Source organism: Danio rerio, chromosome 8, assembly GCF_052040795.2.
Source record: "Danio rerio strain M-AB ecotype USA chromosome 8, GRCz13ab, whole genome shotgun sequence".
NCBI lineage: Eukaryota > Metazoa > Chordata > Actinopteri > Cypriniformes > Danionidae > Danio > Danio rerio.
Window position 1 is genome coordinate 26,457,389 of NC_141028.1, and position 27,156 is coordinate 26,484,544.

Consider the following 27,156-nt stretch of genomic DNA (forward strand, 5'->3'; position numbering starts at 1 on the left):
TACCTGTAGGCTGGAGGATTGACGTCATATTGCTATGAAACAGTTGCTAGCTGTAGCTAAAATGCTTATAAAGAAGGTTTTGATCATTTGCTGTTTCATCTTTAGCTTCTTTAGTTTTACAGATGTCTTTCTTTATACATGGCTACAGACAGGAACTTTAAATGCAAACCAAATAAATCAAAGCCTCTTTATCTGAATCTAACACTGATTTTCTTGCAGCTGTCGTGCTATAATATTGTACAATTCTGGTTTTACAAAGCTGTTGTCTGCTGCATATGATCAGTGGTGGAAAGAGTACAGAAATATCATACTTAAGTAAAAGTACCATGACTTGCCTATAAATGTAGTGCAAGTAGAGTAAAATTATCTGTTGTATTTATTACTTAAAGTATGAGTAAAAAGCAGTCCTTTCTAAAGTACTCCAGAGTAGTAAGTATTATGCTGTAAAAAGCTGATGCATTGGCAACCATAATTCAATGTCCAGTCAGCGTCTAAAGACATTTTGATGTACAATAATGATGTCAAGTGACGTTGATATTTGGTTGATTTTAGGTTATGTTATAAAAGCATCAAGCCAATATCTTAAACCAACATCACGTTGATGTCAAATATTGACCAAAATCCAACATCTGATAGCTGTCATTGTGGTAACGTCCACACAACCTCAAGCTGTACCATCTTTAGACGTTGATTTTAGGTTGGACATCCGATTTTCATTTCCAAACAAAATGCAGCGTCTCCTTGACATTGGAAGACAACGTCAGTCTGATGTCGTGTTGAGGTCTTGTGCCTGCTGGGTGTTTAAGGCCATTTCGGTCATCATACAGTAAACACCCATGATCTTCTCATCAGTGACATGCATCTAAACAGTCTCTGGGTCATTGATTTGATCAAAGATTTTGGACAATTTTAATGCTTGCAAACAGTTTGCTGCAATTATAAATCGCCCAAGTCTTGAGGTAGATCTTTATGTTGCGATTTACTTTCTGTGTGCGATTTAACTGGACAGGAATCACAAGACTGATTTTTCATATTCCCATAGACAAGACAAAATAAAGTAGTGACTGGTTGAAGTAGTGGAGTAAAAGCACCGATACAGCACTGAAAATGTACTCAAGGCAACACACATTTTTAAAACTACTTAGTAAATTACAATTTCTGAAAAAAGCTCCTCAATTACAGCAGTTTAATTATTTGTAGTGTTACTTTACACCACTGCTTCTCACTACACAAAGTCTGTCTTGAATAAAAAGGAAATCACTTTAAACATTATTAACACATAATAATAATAATAATAATATCAAAATCACTTTAGACAGAATTGACACATAATAATAATATCAAAATCACTTTAGACAGTATTAACACACAATTATAATATCAACACAAACAGGACAACAGTTGTTTACTATCATCAAGTCCTTCAGATCCACTCGAGGTCTCCATGATCTATGCCCTGGTTTGGTGGCTCCTGAAAATAGAATTATAAAAAGTCGGTGACCTGATGACCTGAACATTCTTGTATTAAGCAATGTGTTTACTTTATTCAGTAGTCAAAATCATTTCACAGGTAAAAACTGATTCAAATAATCAAATTAATAAAGCAACGATAAAAAGGATGATGAGAAAACACTGATCCTTGTTTGAGACTTATTGAAAGACAGAAACAACATGCTAATTTATGCTAGAATCATGCTAACAACATGCTAGTTCATGCTAACAACATGCTAATTCATGCTAGAAACATACTAGTAACATTATTAGAATCTTGCTAACAACTCATGCTGGACTGTCTTTAAATGGTTACATTGTTGACTGCAAGGATCTTCAACATTCTTTTTGTCATCTTGACACTTTTTCAAACTAAATAATCTACTTTTAACAGGCTTTTTCAAGCCACTATAAAGTTTGTCTTCAACCTTTATCATGTCTTTGGGAGGAAACCTATGCCTACAATAAGGGGAACATACAAACCCCACACAGAAATGTAAACTGGCCCAGCCGGAACTCGAACCAGCCAACCTCTTGCTGTGAGGCGACAGTGCTAATCACTGAGCTACCGTGCCACCTGGAGATCATATCTTCTTCAATGGTACAAAGTTGGAGTGTAATGCTGCACAAGAATGATGCTTTGGTTGGGTGTGGCTACTTTGGCTTTCAGTTTTGTGTTACAATTTGATTTGATTCTGATTCACAAGTTCTAATTTGTATTCTTGATTGAATTCTTCAGTGTGTTAACCTGAAAATATATAAAGCTAGAAGTTAAAATGTAAGTTCCACACACGCTGTTGTTGAAAGAACACTGTATTTGTTCAGTGGTACAGTGGTGTTCAGTGGTATTGCTGCTTATTAAACTGAAATACACATACATAAAATGTTTGACAAATTTGTTTGATTAATATCAGCTCCATTGTTTTCCCCGTTTTAAAGCACACAGTTCTTCTTGAGTCTATATCTAGGGCTTGCGAAAATACTTTTGGGCACTTTGTAGAGGCTTTTTAGATCCAAATTCGTCTGTTGTAGTGACGTCCAATCAGTTCCCAATAGATTAAAACAAATTCCGCCTTAAGTTTATTTTTCAGAAGCCATCTCACTTACGAATACACCAAATCAGCTCTAAATAGTTACGAATTCTAAATAAAAGGCACAACTGGATTATGCTAACTTTAAATTTCCATCAGCATTGATGCCTACAGGCTTTTTTTTTTAGGTTCTCGTTCTGGAGGTGCTGTCTCGCATGCTGACGGTCCAGGCCAAAAAAATCTGAAAGCAAGGCTGGAGCAGTGGTTGAGGTCAAGAAGAAGGAGCAGCCTGAAGAGGAAGAAGATGACGTTGTTGATGCAGGCGCTCTTGATGATCAAGGTCAGTGGAGTGCAGATTGCATTCAATATATTTCATCATTTCCTATATTTGAATGTATTTTAATTTTACATACAGGTGACAGTGATTATAAACCAGCTGATGAGGAGTCCAGGTCCAGACTGGCTGTCAGGCACTTCACTCCTCCTCCCTCCTGCTCTTCATCATCTAACGCATCTACCTCACGGAAACATCCTCACAGGATAGTGGGACCTCATCGCAAATTTCTTCCAGATTCAGGTTAGGGTTAATCTAGCTTTTTGGGTCACAGAGGTATAATAAGTGAAGTTTCACAAACTAATTTCAAGAGGAGTGTGATATGATTGACAGCTGGTCCCTATCAGTAATCATTATCTTGCTAATCGGATTATTCAAAATTTAACATAAATATCCAGCCTAACTTTTCTCCCTATCTTCGCTTTGGAAGACCTCCCCCCATCCATTCATCCCTTCTCCCACTTCCACAACTCTAAGATCGGGCTACACGGTGGCTCAGTGGCTGACACTGCTACCTGACAGCATGGTTCAAGTCCTGGCTGGGCCAGTCGGCATTTCTGTGCGGAGTTTACATGTTCTCCCTGTGTTTGCGTGGGTTTCCTCCAGGTACTCCGGTTTCCTCCCACAGTCAAAGACATGTGACACAATTGAATTAAATAATAGTAACAGTCAAAGGCACTTAATACCAAGCTTCTCTAATTAAGTATGCACTGGTGTCGTTGGCGGTCAATTCCTTCAGAGCTGTCTTTATTAATCAAGGAATAGGCCAAATGAATCGGGGGGAGCTCTCGAGAACTACCTGATCTCATATCCCTCTAAATGGTCATTGACCAGAAGGCAGCCTCGGGCTCATCTATCTCTGAGCTCTGGGTTCTCTTTCGGGACAGCATGCCAAACCTACTAACATGGTCAAGCATTATTTAAGTGTGAAAATGTTTAAATAGCAACTTTGATATGAGTGGGATAACCCTAAATTTTATAAACAGAGTCACCAGCAGCACCATCTGAAACCAACAATACAGAGGATCCTCGAGCTCCTGAAGAAGCAAGTTCCTTTGGATTGGAGAACAGATCTTTTTCGTTTTCCAATGGGACAGTAGTGGAAAAAGGAGTCAGCCAGTCAGATTCTGAGAACAGAGATACTTCATTAAACACCAGCCTCGATGATCTTGAGTTCCTGCCCAAAAAAATGAGGACGACCTTCCAAACGCTTCCTTCAAAAGAAGTACAAAAAATACATGAATCGCAAGTAAGTATTGTTTTACTACTTGTTATGACTTCTTGATGTTAATCTAGAGACTGAAGTATGTAACATTTATATTGTACCATAGACCATTCTATGTAATGCGGGAGGAAATGAAAACCATGCATCATCCAAAATACTGCCAAAAAATAATAATTTATTATACAAAATCAAAGTTAAACAGAAAATAGTAATAATAAAGAAGAAGAATATAGATAACAACAAATACTACAAAAGGTTAATTATACACAGTTTATATGAACAAGAATAATCCAAAAACAATAAACCCTGCAGGGGAAGAGGACAAAAGTGTCGGTGAAAGAAAAGAAAATAACAAAAACAAACTAACTCCGCTTAACCTTTTTACCTAACTGAAAACAAAATAATCGAAAAACCAGTCTTCAGCGTGTGCCTGGCCTAACTTACCTACTCTAACCCAACCAAACAGAAAAATACAAAGACAGCGCTCACTCCTAAACCTGGGCTATTTCTCAATTTCAAGTACGCAAAAATTGCACTTGCGTCCTTGGAAGTTCAGACTTGCCAAGTTCAGACTTGGAAGAACGAACTCCTGAGGACGCAAGGACACAAGTCGGGTACTTCTTCAAATGGAACTGCAGTGTACTTTATAACGTCACTTACCTCACTCACCATGGATTCATCAGTTTCACTGTACATTAACAATAAAATGATTTAACTATATCAAGCACGACCCTTTAATTAATATTATATTAACATTATAAATCTACATTATGTATACATATATTCATATAAATGTGAAGTAAAATGAGTTATTATATACAGACACGTTTCTTTGATTATCAGATTTAATAAACGGCAATGGTAATTATACAAGTGTATACACAATAACAAATAAAGATAATGTCAAACAATTAGCCTAACAAAGATAAACAACATACAACATGGTAACCTAAATAAAAACAATTATAAAAGGTAACAAAATAATACTGCCAAAATAATACACCTGAGAACAAATGATAGATTTAAAGACCAAAAAATGTCCGCTAGATATTCACAAGATGAATTAAAAATCATGTTTTAACTACAATGGAGTGATGAGATCCAGCGGTACATCCGAGATGGACTGGCCGAAGTAAAGCTCTTCTCGGTGGGGGAGGTGATGAAGGAGCTCCCGCTGGCAGGCTGGGAGTTGGAGTTCGCATAACCTGAGGCACATCGTCAAAAACGCTCTATCTTTGTGAATAAACTGACGATTCGAGTTTAAACAACTACATTCTGCCTGAAAAAACTTTTAACGCTTTATTTTGTGACACAGTAAAGGAGTATTTTTAAAACCGTGTGGGTTTTCCCCTCTGCCATTAGCGTTTGCTGGTTTAGCTGCAATGCATTCTCTGAGCTTCCCAAGTTGCACAAGTCACCTCTCGAAGCATCTTTGGTGAAAAACGCAGAGCAAGTACACATCCGGGAATTTTATCTGTATTTGGCAAGATGTGAACTTTGAATTGGAACAGTACTTTGGTGACGGTTGATGACATTTCACAAGGACACAAGAACGCAAGTATAGACAAGAACGCATATTGAGAAACAGCCCAGGTTCGCTAGGTGTTGTAAGAATGTTAGTCGCGTGACATTTCCTCTCCAAATCCTTTGGGGCAACTGCAAAGTTTATCAACAAACGATCACAGATGAAGAATAAAAATAACGAAAGTAAGCAAGATGGCAATGTCATCTTTGTCAACTCATACCAAAAACAAAAGAAATAACAAGAGGCAGATTAAAACAAACAACAAGGCAGGAACGCAAATGTCTCTGTACGGCGTCTCAATTGTCATCCTTTTAAAAACCTGGCGACCACTCAGATTGGCTGCAGAACCCGCCACATCACCCAAGATAATGAGGATTGACCGATACTACAGCCAATAGCAATCAAAAAGGGGTTGAACCTGTGAAATAGAGAGGATCGAGACAGAGGCTGTTTCTTAATTCCAAGAACGCAGAGAACAAACTTGCGTTCTTGTGGAGACCGGTCTTGCCAGGTGTCCCCAGAAGAACAAACTTGGGAGACAGTGAGAACAGACAACACGTCCTGTGAGAAATGAGATGCTGCATTCTTCCTGATGGCCACATGACCACATGAAATTTTTTTTAAACATTACAGCACTCATACAACGATTTATTGTTTTTCCCTTTTTCAAAATCTATACTATGCATAAAAACATTATAAATACACGTTGCACAATATAAATGAAACTGATTTTAATATGAATTTCAGCAAACAAACACCCTTAATTTGTTTATTCCTTTATTAAGATGTCCATCCTAATGTTTATATTCACCGTTTCATTTAAGGGAAACTCCTGAGGTAAATAAGTGATATCTATGAACTTTAATAATAAATCTGTATACAATGCTGCGCTTCCCACCTCCAGTCGCAATGACTTCTGGGACTTCCAGAGTGAGATCGGTGCTCAAGTCTGCATCGGTGTGTCCTCGATATCAAGAACACATCTGGGAAGTTTCACGCGTCCTCTGTTCTTGCAGTCTTGAGTATTGGAACTAAACTTTGGCAGCTGATGATGACGTTACACAAAAACACGAGGACGCAAGACCGCTGAAGAATGCATATTGAGAAACAGCCAGAGAGATTTTGAGATTTTAAAAGTATTTTATTATAAAAAAAAATCCAACAATCAGTACAATTTCAAGTAACACCAAACAAAATGAAGCAAAAACATTTATCTTAAACCAAGTGCAAAAATGAGTTCATCATCAATGACCTCACACAAGATCCCTTTAACCCTTTTACTAAAGCAAGCTAAAAGACAGAAGATCAATCATAGCTTTAACGGACCCAGTCATCGACTTTCGCTTTACGATTTAAAGGGCTAGCATTGCACCAGACCCCCGTAGGTGGTTTCGTTTGAAAGTGTAGAATCTATATTTTATGCACATATGCATAATTTTGTTTTTATTCTACTGTACAAAAGTTATTTACACTTAAATACACAGTATTTTGGATACCTTAGCTGGGTGTTTTACATTGGTTCGTTTTCATATTTTTATTCATATGACACATGTACAAGTTACATCTCAAATGAAAGCTCTTGCCAGTGCTCATACGGTTTTAGCATTCTTTTTACTGAATTATATTCACATATCAAACAGTTGCCGAATGAATCGCTGTGTTTCCATGGTGCAGAAATGAAAACAATACATTTATGATCACTAAGCAGCCCCAGATAGCACAGACAGCTGTCATCTCTTACCTTATGCTGTGTGCTTCAGGGCCATTTCTCCTCTGTTTTTAAGGTGATGTGCATAAGTAATCCTTTTATATGTCTGACGTGGTCCAAACACAGTGAATTATGTTTGATCAAACAAAAGAATAGTGAAACATGAAAACAATGATCGGTCACTGTGGCTTGTACAGCACCTCTCATCAGTTGGAATACAATAACTTTTGCATAGATTACGGTAGAGACATTATATATATACACACACATACACACATATACAGTTGAGTTCAGAATTAATAGTCCCATTTAGAATTTTTTTTCCTTTTTTATATATATTTTCCAAATGATGTTTAACAGAGCAAGGAAGTTTTCACAGTATGTCTGATAACAGTTTTTCTTCTCGAGAAAGTCTTATTTCTTTTATTTCAGCTAGAATAAAAATTGTTTTAATTTTTTAAAGATCATTTTAAGTGTCTTGAAAAATATCTAGTCAAATATTATTGACTGTCATCATGGCAAAGATGAAAAAAATCAGTTATTAGAAATGAGTTATTAAAACTATTATGTTTAGAAATGTGTTGAAAAAAAAATCTTCTCTCTGTTAAACAGAAATTGGGGAAAAAAAAACAGGGGGACTAATAATTCTGACTTCAACTGTGTGTATATGTATATATTCGTAAAATTCACACCTGATTACGGTGTTCTTGTTTCTCCTTTTTAGGAGCCGAAAGATAGATGTGGTAAGATTCAAGATGCAGAAATAATATTAAAAAAATTATTTTATTGACATTATATTTTACTAACTCTGACCAGTCTCATGAGGGCAGTTTTTTATGTGACAACAGTCTTGTGTCCACCTTTCACAGGTTTCCAAAGTGCCTGAGTTTCCATGTTCTATGGAGCGATTGCTCCATGTTTTAAATTTCTGTCCAGGGATGTCATGTTTTGATCCTCGACTAGTCTCACGTAGTCAAGTGATGCGATTTCGCAGGTCAGAGTTCACCAAGTTTGAACTGTGCACCACAGCGAACTGAGAAACTTAACACATGACCCTGCGTTTTCGGTCTGACGCATTCGCGTGTGTATAAATGGAAGTCTATGGGGAGAAAAGTCAAGTGTGAGTTCTGCGATTACACCTGTAATAACAAGAAGCACCTGCTCAATCATCAGCTGTCCCACACCAACAAAGAAGTGAAGAGTGCAAGCATTCAATGAACAAAGAAGACTTCCTGGTGTCCCACATCACCATTAAACACACTGGTTAGTGTTGTAATTATCAGGAATGTTTATACTTCATGAAGGGCTGGGCGATTAATAGCAGACAATTTTCATGCACATTTTGTCAGTAAAGCCGGTTCTAGTAAACATCCAGCACATGTGTTCAGATGCAGTAGCGTTTACTACACACTACACAGAGTCATTGTACACTGATAAGCTATGCAAAACTCAAATGACAGAGATAATCATTCTGTGATAATGACAGCTGTTTGTGCCACTTCAGCTCATTAGCAGAGACTGAAAGACCTGTAATGGATGTGACAAAGGAGACGTCCAAAACATGCAGTGTTAGTGGTCCTCCAGGAACATGGTTGAGCAACACTGATTTAAAGGTATGTAAACAACCTATTCAAGGTCCTAACCTATTTCATGTTGTACATGTTTAATTTCTGTAGCTTCAGAGAATCCAATAAAGTCCAGATATTGATAAATAATGTTATAGCAGCCGGTTTAACGTTAATATATGATTGAATTGCTTTTTAACAGCAACAAAGTGCTACAGTTATGAAATAGTTTGACAACAGCTTGTAAATGTTCATGGGCCAGTGACATCACCACACAGTATGTTGTTACTCCAGTCTCACTTCATAACAGTCGATTGTTTAAAATAAATCTTTCTGGAAGAGTATTTCATAGTCTTGTGTTTATTAGACATAATAAACCAATGAAAATAGTACAATATTCTTTTTATTCAACAAGGGTTAGTGGTATTTCCTGGGTTTCTTCATGGGCATTTCATCATGGGGTTTCTGTGAGAGCGCCCTCTGGCTTTTGGCAGAGATTTACTAAAGATCAGACCATGCCTCCCTGACATGATATGCATGAGAATGTATGATTTGCTCAATCGAGTTTGCAATTTTTCATTACAACTTCTCTCAGGGATTTTTCCAAACTCACTTAAAACTGCAGTTGTTAAACACCTCTTGAAGAAGAGCAACCTGGATAACACCTTATTGAGCAATTACAGGCCAATCTTAAATCTCCCTTTCATTGGCAAAATCATTGAAAAAGTTGTTTTTAACCAGGTTAACAAGTTCTTTAGCTTCAAGAGGTGTTTAGACAATTTTCAGTCTGGTTTCAGAGCACATCATTGTACGGAGAGGGCTCTTATAAAGCTTATCAATGATATACGCCTAAATACAGATTCAGGCAATAGATCACAGCATACTTCTGGATTGGCTGGAAAACTGGTTTGGGCTGTCTGGCACGGTCCTCAAATGGTTTAGATCTTACCTTGAAGGTAGAGGTTACCATGTCAGTATAGGTGACCATAGGTCGAAGTGGACACCCATGACGTGGAGTCCCACAAGGCTCGATTCTGGCACCTCTCCTGTTCAGCCTTTACATGCTCCCTCTGAGCCAAATAATGAAAAAAAAATAAAAAATCTACCACAGCTATGCTGATGACACTCAGATCTACCTAGCCTTACTGCCTAATGACTACAGCCCCATTGACACCCTCTACCAGTGCATTGATGAAATTAATAGTTGGATGTGCCAAAATTTACTTCAGTTAAACAAAGAGAAAACTGAAGTCATTGCATTTGGGAATAGAGATGAGTTTCTCAAGGTGAATGTGTACCTTGGCACTAAAGGTCAAACAACAAAAAAATAAGGTCAAGAATATTGGTGTGACTCTATAGTCAGATCTGAGTTTCAATAGTCATGTCAAAGCAGTTAGTAAATCAGCATACTATCATCTCAAAAACATTGCAAGAGTCAGATGCTTCGTTTCCAGTGAAGACTTAGAGAAACTTGTTCATGCTTTTATCAGCAGCAGGATGGATTACTGTAATGGACTCCTCATTGGTCTTCCTAAAAAGACAGTCGGACAGTTACAGCTCATCCAGAACGCTGCGGCCAGGATTCTGACCAGAACCAGAAAATCGGAGCACATGACACCTGTCCTCAGGTGTTTACACCGGCTCCCAGTTACATTCAGAATAGACTTTAAATGGCCTAGGACCTCAATACATTACAAATATGCTCACTGAATACAAACCTAACAGATCACTCAGATCTTTAGGATCATATAAACTAGAAATTCCAAGAGTTCAGTCAAAGCGGGGTGAATCAGCTTTCAGCCACTATGCCTCTCGCTGCTGGAATCAGCTTCCAGAAATGATCAGATGTACTCCAACAGTAGACACATTCAAATCAAGACTGAAAACACATCTGTTTAGCTGTGCCTTTACTGAATGAGCACTGAGCTACGTCCAACAAATCGCACTTTTATGTTTTTCTCTTCTTTTTCATTCTTTTATATCACATTTTACCTGTTTTTGTTTTTTTTTAAAATCATTTTTATTATTTGTCTTCATTTTTCTTATACTTGTTTCTTTTATTCTTGTTTATGTAAAGCACTTTAATTTGCCACTGTGTATGAAATGTGCTATATAAATAAACTTGCCTTGCCTTACAATTAATGAAACAGGGCTGTTCAGTATTTGATTCTGATCAACATTTTGAGGTCTGCAATTTATTTTCATGGAAGCAAACAGCTAAAGTAGTTCCAGGCAGGCATTATACTGAATGGTTTCAATTGTTTCATAGACCACAAATGGCAAAAATCTAATCACAGTAAAACTATAGGCTTTTTCTGAGATAGCTAAGAATCTGGTCCCACACACAGCAGTAGTTTAAATACAACAATGTCTCTAGGTGTGCTAACTGTAGTACAAGTGGGATAAATGACTCTGATCTATTAAATTTGCAATATTTTTCTAACAATTTAATGCCTGTCATCAATTATTCCTCAGTTAAATTGGTGGAATGTTTTCTGATCATGTCTGTTCATCTTTACCCAGAAACGCCCTTCTCCTGTAAAATGTGCCACTTCACGATGTGACACAGGAAGAACCTGCGGCTACATGTGCAGTGTCGCCACCCTGAGACTTTTAAAGAGTGAAGTGGAACACATCCAGATGAGCCGATCCGGCGACAGCAGACACCTGTTTTCACCCTGGAGCAGATTGAGGAGCTGAGGTTACAGCATGAAAACCAGGAATTTCAAGGGACCATTGTGAGTACATGGATGTGCATCTTGTATGTAATGGGCAGAAAAATTCTAGTATATTTTCCCGAAAGTCTAAACTAATGTATGAATGTTTTGCTTACTTGATGTGAAATGCATTATGTAAATCACTTTTAAATGTATGTCACTATTTTGTTTTTAGATAAAAAAGGGAAAAAATGCTACTTATTTTCAGGAAGATACAGTATATATTATGCTTATTATATATTAGTATATATAAGTCTGATAAGCTGAATGCACAGTTACCTGTAGGTCAGTTTTGGTCACAGTTCTAAATGTTTTTGCCACCCTCAAACATTAGTAGTAACTATATTAACTCAATGAGAGTTGCTGGAGCTTTTTAGCTGAGACACATTTCTCTTCTTACCATGAGAACACCAACATGTGCTTCACCAGGGAGTTGTTGGGGTCAACCACCTTAACAGAATTCTCAAATATTTGTAGAGAGAAAGCTGACATGTTATAACAACTGATAATAGTTATTAGATTTGCCATCTCATATACACACAAAAGATTTTAGACAAATATCAAACTGCAAAGACAAATATATAACCTGGCAAATGAGGCGACGCAGTGGCGCAGTAGGTAGTGCTGTCGCCTCACAGCAAGAAGGTCGCTGGTTCGAGCCTCGGCTGGGTCAGTTGGCGTTTCTGTGTGGAGTTTGCATGTTCTCCCTGCGTTTGCATGGGTTTCTTACGGGTGCTCCGGTTTCCCCCACAGTCCAAAGACATGCGGTACAGGTAAATTGGGTAGGCTAAATTGTCCATTGTGTATGTGTGTGTGTAAATGAGTGTGTATGGGTTTCCCAGAGATGGGTTGTGGCTGGAAGGGCATCTGCTGCGTAAAAAATATGCTGGATAAGTTGGCGGTTGATTCCGCTGTGGCAACCTTTTTTAATAAAGGGACAAAGCCAAAAAGAAAATGAATGAATGAATGAATAAATAACCTGGCAAATGACCATGTAATTAGTGATATAAACAATGACTTGCCATGTATTAAAGGATTTTAAATGCACTTTATGGAGCCAAAGAACCACTAATCATTGCATCCAAAATCATTTAATAAACAGCAAACCATCGATTATTTGATATTGATTTGTTTTTAAACCTAAAGGTAACAGTGGACCCTCTTACTCTCTAAACCATGGAGTCCACAGGGAACACATCTGTATCCCAAGATGCACTGAGCAACACTACCATCATTTACGAGCAAGGTCAGTAGAAAAGTTATCAGTAGATCAGTGATTATATCTAAAATATGTGTGTATTTTTAAAAATTCATCTACACATATTACACCATCCACATTGTGATAATAATATTCAGATTGCTCATTTAAATAAATGTTTACCTTCTCTAATAGCCCAGAACTCAGACCTCTCACCTTAAAATGCTTTAGATCTGCTGCTGTACACGAAAAACAACAGAGAACTACAGGTATTGTGTGGCACATTGGTATTTTGTATTGGAATAAGTCATAATTCTATTGAAATATAAACTGCAGGGTTCCCATGCTTCTTGAAAGTACTTGAATTTCAGACATATGAATACAAAGCCTGGAATGTACTTGCAAACAAACATAGGTCCTTAAAAGTGCATGAATTTTAAGTATCAATAGTAGATAGACGATGCCATCATCCATTGCCAATGGCCGATAGACATCACAATGCTGAGCCGACATCACAATCTTCTACCTTGCCTTGTCGCAGCAGCAACCCGCTTGCGAAAAATACACACGCCCTGTTTACACTAATACGTCTTAGTTTAAAATGGCATTTCAGAACAAAACTATCCACGTTCACACTGGCATTTCACCTAGCATTTCTGAAAAGATCTCTATCCACACTACACCACTGAAAACGCACATCATGTGACCACACACACACTCTGTCATGCACTCTAGCATACTCACACATCTAAGCTCCAGGCAGTCAGCAAGTGCTTTGAGCACAAAACCCCAGGGAGCAGTGCACGTCGGACTGTATATCAAGGATGTACCGCTGGATCACGTCTCACTATAGTTATTAAATTATAGTTATTATTAGTAATCTTTAATCAAACTTGTCTCTAACTAAGGACTCTTCAGTCTTGTATCTATCAATCAATCTTTCACTTTCAGGTTTGTCGACGCCATTATAACGACACAGATCACTCTGCCTATTCATGCCAGAGTCCTGCGGAAAAAGTTATTGACAGGTGGTATTTTGTGTGCAACTTATCTTTATTTATATATAATTTGGTTATGGGTAAAACAAAGACCATGCGGGTCAGGTAGTTGAAACGGTAGGCTACAAATAATTAATTTGTTATGAATTAATTCATTATTCATAAATAATTAATTCACCACTGGTGACGATGCCATCATCCATTGCGATGTTTCACATAAGACATTGTACTTTGCCAAATGGTTGACATCGCCCAACCCTAATTTAAAGTCGATGGTGTTATTTTAACAATTACTGCTTTCAAAAAACTGAGTGGAAAGAAAATAAGAAATTCATCTTTTACAAATGACAAATAATGAAATTTATCTATACTTCAGGTACCACATTTGAATATTACCAGTACTGAATTCTACTAGGTGTATTAAAGTTTTTTAAAGTTGTTTAAAACAGTCAACATGTTTTAAAATGACACATTCAAAACATCATAATTATAACATTTTAATGAACATTAAGTGTTAGTGAAATGTTAAGTACAGGAAGGATTTTCGTGGCACTATGTATGCTGGGGTCTGAATTGCAAAGATGCCCGACTTAAAATAATTAATGATTTAAAAGTCCTTGAATTTGGTGTCCATCAAAGAGTGGGACACTAATGACATCTGACATTAGGCCATACGTAAATTCACTTCAGTGCATCTTCAATTCTATACTTCTATTACAATGTAGATTGTGTCAAAGCAGCTTAACATAGAAGTTCTAGTAAATTGAAACTGTGTCAGTCCAGTTTTCAGAGTTTTAGTTCAGTTCAGTGTGGTTTAATTTTCACTGCTGAAAGTCCAAACAGTAAAGAGCAAATCCATCAATGTGCAGCTCCACAAGTCCTGAACCATGCAAGCCAGTGGCGACAGCGAAAAGGAACCAACTTCAACAATTGACGAAAGTAAAAGAAAAAACCTTAAGAAACCAGGCCCAGTTGAAATGTTCCTGCTGAGCTGCAGTCTAGGCGCCGGAGACTGGAGAACACGTTCATTGTGAAGAAGCTGCAGGAAGGAAAGTCAAACAAACTAACATAAGTGCAGATGCTGTTCAAATTATAATGTCTTTTGGGAAGTGTTCCCGGCTCCAGTTGTCCTAAAAAAATGCAGAGTAAAAATCCTTTAGAGGATTTGGATTTCAAAAGCATTTGTGTTTGATGTGTATGCTAATGCACAGAGATGTGTCTTTAATCTAGTTTTAAACTGACAGAAAGATCTACTGCCTACAGTTGACTTTGATATTCTGGGAATAATCAAGTGTCCAGAATTAATTGAGCATAGTGGGTGTGAGGGGCTATAATACACCAGGAGCTCCCCCAAATACTGGCGAGCTAAGCTGTTCAGGGCTTTGTAGGTAGTCAATAAAATTTGTAAAAAAGTAAGATTCACAAATGATTATTTTTCCATAGCGAATGATCAGTTTAATCTCTGTTCTCAGGTGGCGGTGCTGAAAACAGATGATAAAGCTCTGGAGACAGGGTCGTGGTCCTGATCTGGCTCTGGGAGTGAAGGCTAATCCTTACAGCCTCAAAAGATTGTAACCTTCCATGTGTCAGAAAATGGAGACACTCTGGTGCAGGAGTCATTCGAGATGGCTGTGGAGCAAGAGGAGACTGCTGTGGCACAAGAAGTGGAACAGGAAGTGGCACAGATTGGCATTGGTGCATATGAAGGTACTGATTTCAGTGTGGTGGAGCAGATCTCTGAGGAGACAACACACAGGTACTACTACTGAATGTCAAAAACAGACAATAGGTGCATTTTCCATTACAAATGTGTGTAAAACTGCGATATTGTGTTGATTAAATATTATTGTGAAGTGTTATGAGACTTAAACTCATTTTCTCACAATAAATAATGCCAACAATCACACAGTGACACAAAGGTGGTTTTATCTGGAAGGTTATAGTGTGTGATTTCACAGAGGGCTTGTGGATTCAGAATATCAAGATGAACACAAAAACTAAAAAAGTTGTGCAAATGCATCTTGTAAAATCTATTTTTCCATTAATAAGAGATCCATATCTTTAAAAAGTGGATTTTGTTTACACCATGTGACCTGTGGATGCAAAATAAAAATAAAAAATGCATTTAATGTACATTTTATTTGCTAAATATTTTATAGTATTTTGCACAATTTGAAAGGTTATGATATTTCCTAATCACCAATGTGAGGTATTTATGTCATAAATGTGTGTGTTTGTTTGTCTGTGTGTGTTTGACAGCAGTTTAGAGGAGCCCTCAGCAGAGCCTCAGGTGATGGAAGTGAGTACTGAGCCCTTGTCCATCTCTACACCTCTCAAAGAAAATAAAGAGAAGTTTTACGTTAGCTCAGGCTTGACAGACGGAGTCCTGCAGCAGGTGGAGGTGAGACTGTGTTTTGTAAGAATTCAGATAGAATAACCAATAGTCCTAATGGAAAGTTAAATTGATTAAATCCTCTTTCTGCAGCTCAGCAGTGAAGCTCCAGCATCTCCTCCGCTGTCTTCATTACCCCATTCTCAACAGCTGAACACCAAGCGCTTCTCATGTCGCATCTGCATGGAGGCTTTCCATGGCCGATCGGACATGGAGAACCACAAGAGGGCGCACATCGACCCCAAAACATTCAAATGCCCCGACTGTGATTTCGCAGCACCTTCTTAGCCAGAAGTCAAGGTGTGTTGGGTTGAGCTTTTCATTTTTTATGCTGCTTTTTTTCAGATACTGCTTTTCTTGTAATGTGTAATGTGGCTGTTTGTAAAGGATTTGCGAAGTTTTAAAGAACATAATGCATCATAAATATACACTCACCGGCCACTTTATTATGTACACCTGTCCAACTGCTCATTAACATTAAATTTCAGTTCAGACAATCACATGGCAGCAACTCAATGTTTTTAGGCATGTAGACATGGTCAAGACAATCTGCTGCAGTTCAAACCGAGCATTAGAATCGGATAGAAAGGAAACTTCTGATCAAATGGGATTAAGTTAACAAAGAATGGTCAGAAAAAGAGAAAATCTCAAGTGAGCGGCAGTTATTTGGGCACAAATGCCTTGTTGATGCCAGAGGTCAGAGGAGAATGGCCAGACTGGTTCCAGCTGATAGAATGGCAAAAGTAAGTCAAATAACTACTCGTTACAACCGAGGTATGCAGAAGAGCATCTCTAAATGCACAACACGTCAAACCTTGAGCACATGGGCTACAGCAGCAGCAGAAGACCACACCGGGTGTCACTCCTGTCAGCTAAACACAGGAAACTGAGGCTACAATTCATAGAGGCTCATCAAAGTTGGACAATACAAGACAGGAAAAAATTGCCTCGTCTGATAAGTCTCAATTTCTGCTGCAACATTTTAAAGGTAGGGTCAGAATTTGGCGTCAACAACATGAAAACATGGATCCATCCTGCCTTGTATCACTGGTTCAGGCTGTAGGTGGTGGTTTTGGTTTAATGCTGTGGGGGATATTTTCCTGGCACACTTTGGGTTCATTAGTATCAATTGAGCATTGTGTCGATGCCACAGCCAACCTGAGTATTGTTGCTGTCCCCTTATGAACACAGTGTACTTATTTTCTGATGGCTACTTCCAGCAGGATAAAGCACCATGTCATAAAGCGTGGATCATCTAAGACTGGTTTCTTGAACATGACAATGAGTTCACTGTACTTAAATGGCCTCTACAGTCACCAGCTCTCAATCCAATAGAGCACATTTGGGATGTTGTGGAACAGGAGATTCACATCATGGATTGGCAGCCAATAAATCTGCCGCAACTGCGTGATGCTGTCATATCAATATAAACTCAAATCTCTAAGGAATATTTTCAGTCCCTTGTTGAATCTATGCCATAAAGGATTAGGGCAGTTTTAAATGCATTCTGAGTCCAACCTGGTACTAGTAAGGTTTACCTAATAAAGTGGCCGGTGAGCACTTAAAGTAAAAACAATTCTGCCAAAAAAAATTACTCATTATTTACTTAAGTAGTTCATCCATTTTAGTTTCTTTCTTCTTTTAAACCCTAAACATTATATTTTAAAGGCTACTGGAAACCTGTAACCATTTACTTTTACAGTATTTGTTTTTCCTACTATGGAGGTCAATGTTTACAGGTTTCCTGCTTTCTTCAAAATGTGGTAAACTATCCCTATAAGGAGCTTTCAAAGATGATATTCAGATTTCAGAAAATAATACCCTCTCTGAATGTAGCTATTAAAGAGACAGGATCCTTAAATTATTTGTTTCAGACACTGAGAAAAGATTCAGAATCTGTTTCAAATGGGTGTAAATCATTTGAGTTCCAAAACAAAATGAAGGAACTTCAATATAACATTGTGTTTAAAAAAGCGCACAGACTGACAAAACGTAAGTGTAGGGGAAGTAGCTTTGGATTAAAGTCTTTGCCTGTGTGTAATTATTATAAATGTGTATATATATATTTTTTTATCCTAGACTCACATGGCCTTGCATGCATATTTGAGGCCTCATAAATGCACCAGCTGCAGTTTTGCCTCTAAAAACACGAAAGACCTGCGACGCCACATGATGACATAAACCAACGAGAAGCCTTACTCCTGCCAGGTGTGCGCCTAAAGGTGAGCAATCATTCAAATAAATTAGCAAATCTTAGAATTTGTACTGTTTACATTATTAATACAGATACAACCATAAATGCTTTCCCAGCTTAAAGGTGCAGTAGGTGTCTGTCTTCAGAAGCATTTGTTGTTGTGCTGGTTGAAAGTCTCTTCACATTCCAATTGTACTGCTTAAAGTTAATGATCTAAATGTGTTTATATGCATTTTTATATTTTGGGTAAGGCATAAAACTAAAAAAATGTTAATTCAATTAAATAGTCAGGCCGACATCTCATGGAATTCCGATAAGCAGCTCAAACTGTCTGTCAGCAAATGCAGATTTAAACAACTGCGCAGCCGTTTGTACGCAGCTCCGTCGACAGCTGTTTGTGCATAGACGAACTGCGCGTTCACGAGAGAGTGAGAGAACTCGCGTGCGCGATCGGCAAAAACATGCTGAATCAAAACTTTTTAAAACCTGAATCAATACTGGGGTTACCTTTGCACACTGAAGAAAAGATGACACCATGGCTGAAGGATTTCTCTTAGACAGGTAATGTTTTGTTTTAAAATTATTTTAGCTTCACGCAAAGCGGATGTAACGTTGTATGTTGTTGTTACAAATGGGTTATATCTTCACAGAAGTGTTGTTCAGCCACTTAAATCTTCCGGTGAAAGATTGATAAGTCTATTTTCAGTTTCATAAGGGACCTTTTACAGCATCGATAATGTAGATTTGAATTAGTTTAACAACAAAACACAAGTAAGTACCACTATTCTGCCTAGCCTCTCCCTATAATGTTTGCCATGCAACTCTAAATATTCGCTCTGAAATAGCATGTCAGTTTGGCTTAGTAATGAGTGTAATTCCAGCACACCGCCGGACAAGCACTAGTCACTTTTAACACACAAGAGAGGGTTATGCTGTCATCTTTAAGGTGAGCGTGCTCCTGTTTCAGGAGGCGTGGCTCTGGACGGCTAGGATTCAGAGTACTGTAATTCAGAGATTAATGCTAAGCTGTTAGCATAGTGGAAGATCACCTACTGCACCTTTAAAAGAAATGGCAATTTACACACCCACAGGCTATCTAAGATGCGGGGGATTTAAAAAAAAAAGATTTTTAGCTGAAACTGTAATAAATTGCCAGTGTAAAAGTGTAAACGACACAGAAACACATTGTTCCTCATTGAAACTCTCAAAAATTATTTTTTGGTTCAACTGTAACGGCTCGCTTCGTCCCGTCACAGCAGACCATCATCATCAACAATGATGAAGAAACTTTAGCTACACTGCAGAGTAAGTGCTGGAATGAATATAATTGAATGGAGGAACTATGATGTCAATTTGTTGCAAAAACCCAGAAGCGAGTTCCGGTTCCCTTGTCCCGAAGTCAATGGGCTTCTTAAATGTGATTTTGGTTAAATCGCTTAAATAAGGCTTGTGGCTACCACAAACTCAAGATACTTTCACATTTTATTTTTACGACACAAAATACATTAGATAAATTCCACTTTTGAATTTTTTTATCAGAGACATTATACGTCTTTGAGGTGAGCTTGTCTGGAATGCAGCCCAAATTTACAGCTTGTGTTGGACATTTGGATTTGTCTGTTATTTGGTGAAAGTGTTTTCATAAATCATATTTTATATAGGTTGTAGTTTTTTTTCTTATTGGGCCTTCATATTGTGTGAAGATAATGACCATCATGACAGATTCATTAATTTCATTAGGGTTAGGGTATCATTTATTTAAATAAAGCTATTTAATAAAGATTCTGCTTACCATAGGACACCCGGTCTCTTTCCTGCTCTCAGTAATGCAAAGTTGTTAATGAATTTGTAAAAATATATAAATATTTACTGACATTTAAACATGATTATTTTACATTAACATACATCTAATGATTTTTTTTTCTTTTTTCTTTTTTTTTCTTCATCTGAACAAATTTTTAACTATAAATGCAATATTTATACTCCTCCTGAAACTCTTTTACACTCACCTTAGAACGTATATCATATGTGACTGTATGGGCTGCTTTTTTCTGTACGTCATAACAAAAAAGAATGTTAATGTTCTCTATCCATGATGGCATTTGCAGGCGTTTGACAGACTTGCCCCTCATTTCTGTCGTTTATGAAAAAGAATATGGGATTTGTCATAGCTAGGTTTTCACTAAGTTTAACGGGCTATGTGCACGCAGGCAATACACTTATTTAAACATGTCTTATGATAAGAATCTAAAGGCACATTTCTAAAACGTACAGTACATGTTTTAAAACTTATATAACAACTGTAAAGCAAAACAAATGTATTTCTCATTGAGAAACTATCCAAAAGGCATGTACTGTAGGTCTGTATAAATGTTGTGTGAGGATTATCCTGTTGGACAAAACGTGTAAGTGTAATGAACTGTGTTTGAACACAGAGCTAATTATTTGCAATCTTCGAGAAGTCTATAGGAAAATCTTATGGGGATTTTATTGAAACCAGGAACCAGTTTTATGCTAGAAGCCGATTGGCCTACAAGGTGATGTCATAGTTCCTCTACTCTGTAGTCACACAGCCCTGGTCTGTTTATTAGACACATCTTGTTACTTTGTTGCATTAAATTACTTCTTCTGTGATTTATAGATTTGCAGGCGGGTCAAACGGTCATCAGCCCAGAGAGATTACAGCAAGCGCTGGGTCAGAAACACATCATTGTGGCTCAGGATCAAAGTCTTTCTGACTTTCTCATTTACAGCCTGTATTTAATGTTGGGTGGTTATCGAAAATCACAAAGAAGAGTATTACATTTGATCTTGTATCTAATGCAAGGTGGTTTAGATTTTATAAAGTGGTAAATGTATAAATGTAATATAAACTCAGGTTTTAGAGGCATGTTTTTGACAAAATGCTTCTTTTATTAGGAGGAGGCGGCATATATTCAGCAGATCACAACAGTAGATGGACAGACCGTACAGCACTTAATGACCAGAGACAACCAGGTCACTGAGGTATGACTCAATTAATAAAGCTTTTTTCAGACAAGCAGTAAACACACACTCTAAAGTTTGGTTTTGAAGAGATTTTTATTTTGATCTACATTTACTATAATATATAAAATAATAAGTGATTTTTTCCTGCCCTAGTTTTAAGGTTTTAAACCTTTTTGTCTAAAGATTTTGCAGACAAATGAGAAAAAATTAGTGGTTTGAAGGATAGTGGAAAGTATAAAGATTTCAAATAATAATTTATTAGTATTTTGGTGCTAAACTATGATCTTTAAATAGAGTTTACGAACATGTTATCAAATGATTCTTGTTTTAAATATGTCTGACAAAATTCTAAAGTCTATTATCTATTGTTACACTGAAGTATATTTTAGTTTGTGTCTCCTCTTAATCATTGTAAAAAGTATGACAGTCATTACACTGCAAAAAAGTTAAAATTAAGTGAGTTTCTCCCTAAAATATGTAAAATAATATAAAGACAAGCTTATTTCTCTTTTTCACTTTCATATTTTGTTTTAATAAAAAACTGCCTTAATGTTGACATCTTTGACAAGACTATATTTCTTACTTCTTGTTATGATTTTATGATGTTTAAAATGAATGCTATAACATTTAGGTGGGACAAATGTAATGTGTGTGACAGATTAAGGATGAGGCAGGAATTGATTCAGAATTTAAGCATTTTAATCAATGGTTTAAGCAAAAGATGTAACAATAATAATGGAAAAAGAAATATACATTTACAAAATTCTCTGAGTACACAATGAATGTAAGCCAAATCAAAGCCAAATCAAAGAAATTAACAAAACAAAACAATCCTTAAATCTAACGTCTAAACTTTGCGTCAAAAATAAATAATGAAAATAGAATCGATAACTTCATTCACGACACCCGATCTAAACTAATTAAACTACAAAACTCTAAACTACACAGGGGGCAAAACTCAAACTAATCCTAACTAAATCAATCTAAACTAAAACAAACCTAACAAAAAGGTCATAAGGCTCAGTTTAGAATCACACAACAACCATCAAAGCATTTACTCAAACCCAGCGAAGTTTAACTAGTAAACTTGAATTACCACAGTGAATAATAAATAATAATAAAGATAATAAATCACCTAATAACCTAAGCATGGCATAAATGCAAAAACGTGGCACCCAAAAGTACGCCAAGGCAGAGCGCACACCATAGACTGGCTTATCCAGGGATTGGTGGATCTGGCACTGTCATAACAATGATGGTCAGTTACCTAAACCAGAAAGAAACCTAATAGTGGAGTGAGAAGCTGAGAGAGAGTGGTAAGGAAAATAAAAACGCAAAACTAACCTCCAAAACAATATATACAACAACTTACTCCCTTACAATATAACAACTCTTACTCCCAACCACTTTACTTAGTTTTTTTTCCCAAACTCTGGATAACTTAGAGAACTTAGAGACCCCACTTGTATGGTCTGTTGGATGTTATGTTTCATCATTAGGACTGAAACCCTGACTTTGAATTGCAGATGGGGGATGGGCAAATCACTCACATTCAGTATGAACATGATGGGACGTTTCTACAGAAACAACAGATTGAGTTCAGAGCCAATACAAGCACAATTATTTACTTTGTTCACGTTGTAATTGCTGTAATTCAAATGTGACATGATTTCTTATAGGTACTTGAACTGTTTGTGTTTACTTAGCATTAACATTAAAACCAATGCCTGATGTATGTCTTAACTAAATCAGAAACTTTTATTGTTTTGTTTTTTTTCTTGTCTTTTTCCATTTTGAACATTTATTTACATAACAATGGCATTTTGAGAGGCCTGAAAACACAAATCTTTGAAAATTGGTTTTGGAAGACCAAATTTTTGAAAATGCTACAGATTTAAATAAAAATTTTGGCTTTGTAGATTACATGGCATGTAAGTGTAGATTACAGATTACCTCACAATAAAACAAAACTATAAACATCATATGTTTGCATGCACATAGTGTATTTTATAAAGAGAAATTGCCAACTACTGGCCTGACGTGAATAGTACAGCATTTTTCGGCCTTTTTCACAGACTCATCTGAATGGGTACGACAGTTTTGACAAAGCTGTCCTGTATTCATTACATTTTAAAAGACAAAAAGGAAAACAAATTCTGTTTGTAGTACATATTTTTTGTTTAAATGTTCCCTGGTGTCAGTGTAAATCTCCTCTGTGTTGTGTGTCAGATTGCTCTGTCTCAGGATGGACAGATTCAGTATGTCCCCATCACCACTGAACAGCAGGTTGTGGCCCCTGAAGATCTGGAAGCAGTCGCTCATTCAGCGGTCACTGGTATGACCTTTCACCTTTTACCTTTACTTAAAATGCAAAAAACAGAACTATTTACTACAAGCTTTCATGGCTGCATGAGACTGTAAATAAATGACTTTGTGATATTTAGTTTTTCTGCGATGTTTGGATATTGTGATATGAATACCATTTAACCAGATGACTTAAATAGCTTTATTTAGAAAGAATTGTTCATTTTATCATGATTCAGATGTTTTGTTCATGAAGTGGAGTGTATCCACATCAAATATATTAAACAATTTAAAAGCATAGAAAAATACAATAGCGCAAATATTAAAATACAAATAAACTGAGCTGTATTGTTTTGTTGGGAGTCTAACAGAATTCAGCACCCAAAAAATGACTTTTCAGCTTGTTCAAACGACTTTAAAATGAGTTAAAACAGCACCACTTTTGGGGACAACTTAATTGTTTTATGTTTAATTCACTTAATTTCAAAAGAATAATTACGTTAACTTGTTTTCTGTTGGGAAAACATAAAGGAATTGTGAGGAAGCCAGCATTTTTTACAGTAAGGTACAGAAATTGATATCATACAAATGATTAAATACAAATGCTACAAATCGCTTACAATTCAATTTTTTTTACTCTTATTATGATTAAATTTGCTCAATGTGTGTGTTTAGCTATTGCAGATGCAGCAATGACCCGGTTTACACTGAAGCCACACCTGAACAACTGGAACAACTGCAAGAGCAGGGCATCCAGTATGATGTCATCACTTTTATTGAGGAGTAGAAACACGACACACACATTATTTATTAACAACATCAACACACACACACGGACAGACAGAAGAATATCTGAAGCTCATCTCAGCTCCAAATGAGCATCACAAACTGCGCTGATCATAAGTAACACAAACTTCTTCCACAATCATCAGTCATTTATAAGGTGAATGTACAGTTAGATCCTCTCAAAATATGATTTATGCCTTTGTAAATATTGAAAGAAATGTATCTTTAGCCTTGAAAAAGAAATATGTATAGAGAATCCTGTATTTAAGAAGAATAATGGACATGTCTCTGTGGATGCTGCTTTAATGACAGTCTGTATATAACGGTAGGCTGGAGGATTGACGTCATATTGCTATGAAACAGTTCCTGGCTGTAGCTAAAATTCTTACAAAGAAGGTTTTGATCATTTGCTGTTTCATTTTTAGCTTCTTCAGTTTTACAGATATGTCTTTCTTTAAACATGGCTACAGACCGGAACTTTAAATGCAAACCAAATAAGTCAAATCCTCTTTATCTGATTCTAACACTGATTTTCTTGCATTAGTTGTGCTATAATATTGTACAATTCTGGTTTTACAAAGCTGTTGTCTGCTGCATATGATTTAATAATATTTATACTCGTGTACATATTGATTTTTGTTCCTATTCAGTGCCTTATGCATGTATTTTAAGTTGCGTCTGAAAGTTCAGATCAGTTTTTATCTTTGGTTTGTTTTGTACATTCACAACCAAGAATCCATCAAACTTTTATAAATGATGCTCTATTTTAAAGCTACTAAGACAAAGACATCTGAACTTCACTATTCAGCTAGGGTCATCTACAATTATACCTTTAATTCATTCAGAAGTCTTGATGCTCAGCTGTCCTTCAGTGGTCACATAACCTGCATGATTGTGCAAGCTTTGTTTTCTTTACACAAAATTAGAAGGATCAGACACTTTGTAACAGAGCAGGCTGCGTAACCTTTTGTCCAAGCACTTGTGATTTGTATATTAGGCTACTGCAATGTTCTCCAGGCTGAACTTCCATCATCTGCTGTGAAACCTCTTTAGATGATCTAAAATGCTGCAGCTTGTCTGGTCTGAGCTCTATTTATCCCAATAGAGTCCTCTACACACATCAATATCACAGGAGGATTGAGCTGGTTTTCTTTCTTCTTGTTCCACTGACGCATGGTGAGTTTGAATGGTTTTTTCATTTGTTTTTTGGATAATCATAGTGTAAATCCTGCCATTACATTGAAGCAACTTCTTGGATTGTGTGTGTTTATGTTTTGTAATGTAATATCAGGGCTGTATTCTATTTCAGCTACATTTAATTCATTATTCATACATTTAGTTAATAATAATACGACACATACAGTGATAATTTAATCAGCAATAGAATATGGGGTCTATTTTCTCAGTCTTTAGATGATTTTTTAATGCTCAGTAATAGTTTTTCCAGCTTGAATCCAACTGAAAGATTCAAATGTTTTGTTCTTCAGGGAGAATTACTTTAACATTGCTTTTATCCTTTTATAATCATCTTTGGTAATTTTGAAGTATTTTGCTGTGCTGTAATCAGTGGAATGATGACACGGTGGCTCAGTGGGTAGCACTTTCACCTCACAGCAAGAAGATTGCTGGTTCAAGCCCCCAGCTGGATTAGTTGGCATTTCTGTGTGAAGTTTGCATGTTCTCCCCGTGTTCATGTGGGTTTCCTCCGGGTGCTCCGGTTTCCCCCAGAGTCAAAGGACAATTCAATTGGTGAATTGAATAAGCTAAATTAGCAGTAGTGAATGTGTGTGAATGCAAGAGTGTATAGGTGTGTACCAGTGCTTGGTTGCAGCTAGAAGAGCATCCGCTGTGTAAAACATACTGTATGCTGTATAAGTTGGCGGTTCATTCTGCTGTGGCGACTCCTGATTAACAAAGGTACTAAGCCGAAAAGAAAACGAGTGAATGAAAAAATCTGTGGATATTGTGTTTAATAATGAGTTTGTGACTAAAAATAATAAATAGAAATGTTAAAACGTTTGTTTTTCTCTAACAGCCTCAAGAGACGTCAGCGGAGTAAAATCAGCTGCTCTTTTACCAAAATCCACCATCAAACCTGCAGTCCGGAGCTCTTCTCCATCTACAGCCTGTGTTTCAGACGAACCAGCTGATCAATCCAGGTAAATCAAATCACAAATATGACCACACTTCATCCATTTTACAACTCCAAATCATAATAGAGATTAATCTGTCTGTGAAAACCAAAACATGAAGCAGTGATGGTTGAGCACATCTCACACACTAGCTGCTGTTTAAAATGCTCTGATGTTTAGAAATTGAATTGATAATCTCTAAATTATTTATCAATCTGACAAACATCTTAAACAAAGATTAGATTTACTTTGTACCTCAGTTTGGTAGAAGGTTGAATAAAGAACACCACCAGCCTTACAGAAAATGTGGACTATTAGAGATGAAAATGAAGCTGATTTTCTTTTTTCTAGGGCATTATTAAAGAATGGGGTAACACTTTATATTGATGGTCCATTTGAGTATTAGTAGACTGTCTGCTTAATATCTGTTGATAATATAATCAGCTTGATATGCTCCTTTGACAGAGATTTAACTGACTAAAAGAAACTTTGCTAGTACATGTCAACTTACACTAACCCTAACCCAAACCCAACAGTCTTATAATCTAATGACAAAACTTAAATGAAC

The 27,156-nt window shown here is 36.8% G+C and overlaps 1 protein-coding gene across 13 annotated transcripts in view; it reads left to right on the top strand.

The window, feature by feature from the left end:
- The window catches only part of im:7152855, a 35,686-nt gene that overhangs the window by 2,362 nt on the left and 6,168 nt on the right, over nucleotides 1-27,156 (top strand). Inside the window, exons 2-21 of one of the 13 annotated variants that reach the window (XM_087264769.1) lie at nucleotides 2,711-2,862; nucleotides 2,938-3,099; nucleotides 3,843-4,105; nucleotides 8,039-8,057; nucleotides 8,184-8,577; nucleotides 8,819-8,927; nucleotides 11,403-11,617; nucleotides 12,743-12,842; nucleotides 12,990-13,063; nucleotides 13,746-13,822; nucleotides 15,265-15,548; nucleotides 16,052-16,193; nucleotides 16,278-16,484; nucleotides 18,264-18,406; nucleotides 21,020-21,205; nucleotides 21,298-21,384; nucleotides 22,893-22,963; nucleotides 23,596-23,701; nucleotides 24,346-26,373; nucleotides 26,492-26,615. In XM_087264769.1, the coding sequence (XP_087120895.1) occupies nucleotides 15,418-15,548; nucleotides 16,052-16,193; nucleotides 16,278-16,472 (468 nt within the window). In that variant the 5' untranslated portion in view covers nucleotides 2,711-2,862; nucleotides 2,938-3,099; nucleotides 3,843-4,105; ... (6 more) ...; nucleotides 13,746-13,822; nucleotides 15,265-15,417 and the 3' untranslated portion in view covers nucleotides 16,473-16,484; nucleotides 18,264-18,406; nucleotides 21,020-21,205; ... (3 more) ...; nucleotides 24,346-26,373; nucleotides 26,492-26,615. Of the gene's footprint in view, nucleotides 1-2,710; nucleotides 2,863-2,937; nucleotides 3,100-3,842; nucleotides 4,106-8,038; nucleotides 8,058-8,183; nucleotides 8,578-8,818; nucleotides 8,928-11,402; nucleotides 11,618-12,742; nucleotides 12,843-12,989; nucleotides 13,064-13,745; nucleotides 13,823-15,264; nucleotides 15,549-16,051; nucleotides 16,194-16,277; nucleotides 16,485-18,263; nucleotides 18,407-19,634; nucleotides 19,684-21,019; nucleotides 21,206-21,297; nucleotides 21,385-22,892; nucleotides 22,964-23,595; nucleotides 23,702-24,201; nucleotides 24,236-24,345; nucleotides 26,374-26,491; nucleotides 26,616-27,156 lie in introns of all 13 variants that reach the window. The other 12 variants (XM_087264775.1, XM_087264779.1, XM_087264774.1 and 9 more) reach the window with 12 other exon arrangements.